Source organism: Chelon labrosus (assembly GCF_963514085.1).
Source record: "Chelon labrosus genome assembly, chromosome: 3".
Taxonomy (NCBI): domain Eukaryota; kingdom Metazoa; phylum Chordata; class Actinopteri; order Mugiliformes; family Mugilidae; genus Chelon; species Chelon labrosus.
This window is the reverse complement of record NC_140339.1, coordinates 20,186,309-20,192,354: the sequence shown is the minus strand read 5'-3', so window position 1 is coordinate 20,192,354 and position 6,046 is coordinate 20,186,309. Positions and strand designations below refer to the sequence as shown.

The 6,046-nt window shown below is 39.0% G+C and overlaps 1 protein-coding gene across 1 annotated transcript; it reads left to right on the top strand.

Moving 5' to 3' along the window:
• The first annotated feature begins 2,320 nt into the window (after positions 1-2,320).
• LOC311486140 (uncharacterized protein) lies at positions 2,321-6,046 on the top strand. Its single transcript, XM_084541902.1, has 5 exons — positions 2,321-2,553; positions 2,726-2,842; positions 3,078-3,134; positions 4,864-4,977; positions 5,116-6,046. The coding sequence occupies exons 1-5, from the start codon at positions 2,431-2,433 to the stop codon at positions 5,161-5,163; spliced, it is 459 nt and encodes a 152-aa protein (XP_084398028.1). The 5' UTR covers positions 2,321-2,430; the 3' UTR covers positions 5,164-6,046.

The following is a 6,046-nucleotide window of genomic DNA, read 5'->3' as shown; positions in this document are numbered from 1 at the left end:
TGTTGGACATGTGTTGTTTACTTCCTTAATCTTTCCTTTCACCTCCGATGGTGACCTTCAGGTTTAATTGAACTGTCCAAGATGAGAGTGATATCCCAGAGCTCTGATGCAGTAAAAGAGAAGTTCGTCCACTGCAGACAGGAAATGCTTATCTTTCTTAAAGCATCTGTTCCATATTAAGGACTAAGCCCTAATGTAAATTAAGCCCAACCCATCAGTTCCATCTGCTTCCACTACCTCCCCATGCCACCTTTTCTTCATCCTCTGCACGCTTCTTTTCTTTCATTTCTTCTTTTCCCCCCTCTGTCATTGATGGAGTAATGCCGCAGCAAACAGCTGTGTCCCTTTTGAAGAAAACAGGATATCCTGTCTCTCTATTTGCTTGCCTCTCTCCGACTATTTCATCACATTCCTTGTACTTCTCATTTTAAGCCCTGCCCCCTTTTAACCCATGTGTGCACCCCCACAAACACACAGATCATCGTGCCCCCTCCCTCCCCTGTTTTGGCTAGAGTGAAGGAAAGTTTGGCTCTCTTTTAGGAGTAGATCATTTTTCACTGTCTTGTATCAGTCTTGAAAAAAGACACAAATATCTATTTTTCATATGATGTTGATTTATGTAGTGGTATGAATTTATACAAGAACATTTCAAATAAATTCTTAATTTAGGTTTCCTGCTGTTCCTGCTGTGGGTGTAGAATTATAAAGCATGCAATTACTTGTTACATACTGTAGCACTTACAGAGACCATATGGCCACATACTTAATATTGTGTAGGTCTCCCTTGTGTCTCCAAAACAGTTGTGACTCATCAGAAAATGGACATGGGCCTTCTGAGGGTGTCCTGTGGTGTCTGGTAACAGAATGTTGTTAGTGGGGGCTTTTTGGTCCTATGGGTTGAGGGGAGGGGCCTCTGTGGATCAGACTTTTTCCAGTGCATCCCACAGATACTTGATCAGTTTAGGATGAATTTGGAGGCCAGGTCAACACCTTGGGCTGTTTTCCATGTTTTGTGGAGTTGTTCCTAAACCATTTTTTTTGTGTGTGTATCAGGCTGCATCCTGCTGGGGATGGCTGCTGCCATCAAGGAGTGTCATTGCTATGAGGTGGGGGTACCTGGTCTGGTCTAGGTGGGTGGTGACCAATGCCATGTCCAAACGTTTCCCAGCCGAACATTACATTGTCACAAGTTGGTCTATGTTATTCACTGTGATTTTAATGTTATGCCTGATTTTATGGGCATATTTAATTAATTTGTCCATTATGGCAACGAACATTTTAATAACTGATCTATAGATCTAAGAATCAAACTAAAACGAGCGATAAGGAGTGTCGCGGTTGAGTTCCGGATGAACCGATCGTTTACGGACCGCCCATCAGTGTAACTGCGCTCCAGATGGGAGTGTGAGGCCATACGTAGCTACAACACTGGACTCCAGCTCCGACTACAGAATTACACAAGACCTGGCATTTATCCCGTCTTCTAACGTCTCTTTTGTCTGTACCAGGTTTGTAACAGCTTCTTCAAAGCAGCTGGATTTGCTCGGGGCAGGATAATCGGTTTTGTTTGGTGTCAACATCAGGATTCGACATTTTGGAGTTAAGTTTAAATATCGTGCAGAACAGCTGAGCAGCAAGTAACTATAACTTCAACTTGAACTCAGTTCAAGGTAGTGAACGAGCTTGTTCGGTATTAGCCCATGACCTACGGGGAAATACAGTTGAGCAAGTTCAACTTGACAAATATTTTGTTATCATTAATTAGTAACAAATCCCAGGAATGTCAATGCATGTACTGTGCTGGGTTCGTTTAATTGACTGATTGAATTATATCTTCAAACTTACAAAGTAACCACTACAAACATGAATATATTGTGCCTATATATATATATATATATATGAGTTAAGACGTGCAGCTGGTTAAATAAATAGACTAACACACACATATGTATCTTCATTTTTTTAAAGTGCCTATTCATTCTTGACAATGACTTTTCAGTTGGCAAGTTTTGGATTTATTGCACTGCATCAATTCCCACACTAAATGAAAAAAATTACGGCTGCAGTATAACCACATGTAATCATTGTAAAATGAAGAAGTACACAGTGTATTTGCATGAGGAAGCTAGTATAATGTCTTGTACCCAATCACAATCATAGTGCCCAACTGTGTGTAAAACTACAAAAATTCAACTTGTGCAAACAAATATGTTTATTATGTCATATAGGCTAGAATATTCCCTGCAGCCTAAACCAATTCCGACAATATAATTTTTATGCTTTGGGTATTTTTCTTTAAAAGTGTTAAGAATCTATATCAAGATTTGATCAAACCCAAGCTTATTGAGGATAAGCAACATGACTGCCCCAGCTGAATGGCCACGTTCATGTGGTCGCTCTTTTTATGTCCAGTTTGTGTTTGTCCATTAGATGTCTGCTGAACTGTACACTGCAGCTGGACCAGGTGGGAATAATGGAATTGCTGCTGGCACCACATTGGGAGGAAGCAAACCAATACACCGCTTCATTAAGGGTCAACCAAAGATTATTGGCGTGAGACAAACACACACACACATGTGCTCAAAAGATTGTTCAATTAGTAAAACTGATACTGGCGCATTACCATCGCAACTAATGGAGACATTGCTAATGATGCTGTTGTTAAAAAAAAGTAAAACCGTGCTGAAGACGTCACACTAGAAATGGCTTTTGGTTTCTCTTTCAGACCGCTGTGCTGATCATGGGTGCATCCTTCTTCATCTTTACTGTTTCGATTATGTCAGCTTCAGCGTCTCAACACATATTGACACCAATCCCGCCTGGTTTCATGTTGGGATCACTGGTTGGTAGTTAGTACTGGAATTATTCACATTGTTTTATAGAAACCAAATACTAATAATAATAAATAACCGAAATGTATGCAGGACGAGGGCTTGTAGTCATTTGAACCTACTTCAGTTATATATTTGTTTGTACTTGTATTTGTTGTCCTGTTCCCAAATTGCAGTGTATTTGGATTTTACAGAGCATTTGAGGGATCACTTAATGACACTGCTTTTCTCTTTACCCAACTGTAGTACATCACAACTGGGATCCTGTATATTGTGACAGAGCACAACCCCACCAAGAAAACAGTAAGTTCTATCATAGTTAAATTACTCAGTTAAAACTTAGTGCTTCCACTAGCCGATTAAACACTCTTAAACACTTATTCACTGATTTATTTGCAGGATTGTTCATTTTGTCATATATTGTGTGAACTATTATCAGTATTCGTATCTGTTTCTTCTTCATTTCTCTCTGCTGTAGGTAACCATGTCATTAGCTATGACCATTGTAACCATATTGGGGGTATGTTATTCTATCCTGGACACCGTGCCACACTTAGGAAGCTACTACCACTATAGGTACATACACTATCATGAAGAAAACATCACAGACTCCGAATGGCAATGGTTAATGTATTCTGAGGTGATTATTATTTCATTATTTGTTTTACTTTTTTTTCTTGTTGTTGATGACTATATAGTAGCCTGGCATAGCTGGCAGTCTGGTAACCAACACTGGAATGTCTTTATGAGGCGTATTTCAAGCGATACAAAGAAAAAAAAATATCTCTGCACATAATTAGGTAGTCCTATAAAAAAAAATCAGTGCAATGAATTATGTGGCATATGCTTTTCAACAAATTCCTTAATCACTGTGAACTGTCCTTTCCATTTTTTTTCACTGTCAGTATGTTTTACAACAGATGTAATAGTGGCTCTTCTGTAGATCACCGCATAAAACCCACCTAAATGATTTGATTGGCCCGGGAAATCTTAATAAATCTAATGAATGGTGGGGAAACTCTGGGCTAGCCTCCAGGCTACACATTTAGTACATGTTGGCTTGATGTAGAGCTTCTTCCTTCCTTTACTTTTACAGGATTTGTGAGTTTGAAGACTCTATATTTTTAATATTCGATATGTTATGCAGAGAGCTCACACTTGTGGCACAGAGCAGTTCACCTCTCTAACTTCTATTACAATTACTTCCATATGTTTTTGGACACAGCACTTCTGACTTCAGCTAATTACTTAAGCATATTCTAGTTACATTTATATAATAGAGATAGACTCAAAGTGCAGGCTCTCAGCTTTAATTTGAGGGTATTCACATGTAAATTGGAGGAAAGCTGTAGGAATAAATAATAATAATATTAATAATAATGCATTTAAACTAAAAGAAGAAATACCCATGACTAAACAACCCTGCAGACAGCTGCAGTAAAGATCTGGTAGAGCATCTCAAAAGCGAAAACCCATCTTTGGTGATATCCATGGATTCCAGACTCCAGGCAGTCATCTCCCGCAAAGGATTCTCAAGAAATTATTAAAAATTAATATATTTGTTCAGTGGTTTGGTTAATTTGTGTATTCGCTTTGGAGGCCGTTAAAATAAGGGGACCTCTGTCGACAAATGCTGAAAGTCCTACACATATTTATTTTTTTCTTTAACCACTTGAATTAAAGCTGAGAGTCTGCACTTAAGGCTGTCATTCATTATTTACAATAACTTGAATGTGTTTTGGGAATCATCTCAAATAAGAGAAACTGCATTGTTCAAAAAATCTACAGACATATCCATGTTTATATATTTTGGTAATTATTGATGGATTTATTTGTTTATTTATTTATTTATTTCTGCAGCCAATCATATGACCAGCTCCACTCCATCTTTGTGATGAGAAATTGTGAATAAAACGGTCCACTGGAGAAAGTAGACGTAAAAATTGGAGATGGAATGAAAATAGAAAATGAACTGCCGTCAAACATCTGGTTGTGTGATTTTGAGATGTGTGTCCTGTTTGTGTTTATACAGGCCATGGGAGTGAGTATGGAAGGTGTCATTGCGTGCCACAGTTTTGTTGGCGGAATTATTTTGATAGTAATGGCAGCTCTGGCCGGGTCAGCCCTGCGTTCCACAAAGAGCCAGGTAAAATACACAGCACAGATAACTTGTGACAGCCGTTCATGTCCCACTAAATGAAGCTGTCGCACAATATTTGCAAAGCTTAAACGATGTTGCAACATTAGACCCAGTCAAGTCAAGCACTCTTTCTCCTCTCTTTAGGCCATTGTGGTGATGACTGCTGCAGCGAATGAAACCCCAGTTGAATAACGAGCACAAGAGGAGGGTCTGAAACGAGCAGAGAGAAACAACATGAGGCATACAAAGACTCTTTGTTGATATCTCATGACTCCTAAACAGTAACCAGTTCTCACTAACATGCTGTAGTCACTGTGTACAATGTACTAAAATGTATATACTGTATGATAACCTAATGTCTTGTGGTGATTCTGTGATTCCTACTTCCTCCACCATGCTCCACAAGGATTATATTTACCTCTTTTGATGTTTGCCACCAAAATCAACAGAATGATGGCACTGAACTTTCCCCACAGTATAGCATTTAAGTGCAGTCCGGCTTGTCTCCACGTTGTGTTTGCACAGCATCTAATACACTAGTGTAGGTTGTTTTAAATTTCTTTGACATTAGGTCATTGGTGCTCTTGTTACAGTAAACAAGAACCAGAATTTCAAGGATCAGTGTGCAGAGATCTAACAGAGATCTATTTGTAGAAATGGAATAATATACTACTGCGAATAGTAATGTATTTTTTGTTGGCTTAAATGAAATCCATAGGTCTGCAAATGGAGCTAGAGTTTTCCATGTTGCCCTGACTCTAGAGAGGACCTTGAAAGCAGAGAGTGAGGAGTGTTCACTTGGCTGAAGTCTGCAACCTCACCTCAGGATGCCACTAAATCCTTCACACTGGATATTTGATAAGGCACCCTTTTTGTTGATGGTTTATGGCCTATTACGATTAGCTACGTCAACAGCTTATAGATCACCTACTAACACCCGATAGATCAGTTATAAGCCAATAATAAGAATCACAAATGGGGAAATTAAAAATATGATTGTCCTGAGCCAGCTCTCAGAAAGTTACTTGACTTGTTTCTGTTAACGACCAGAGCCAGTTTCTGATGGGCTACACCC

Excerpts from the sequence above, each read along its gene's own strand:
- LOC311486140 (XM_084541902.1), top strand. The coding sequence starts at position 2,431 with ATGTCTGCTGAACTGTACACTGCAGCTGGACCAGGTGGGAATAATGGA. Across the intron at positions 2,554-2,725 it reads GTCAACCAAAGATTATTGGC|ACCGCTGTGCTGATCATGGG; the intron begins GTGAGACAAACA and ends TTTCTCTTTCAG. Across the intron at positions 3,135-4,863 it reads ACAACCCCACCAAGAAAACA|GCCATGGGAGTGAGTATGGA; the intron begins GTAAGTTCTATC and ends GTGTTTATACAG.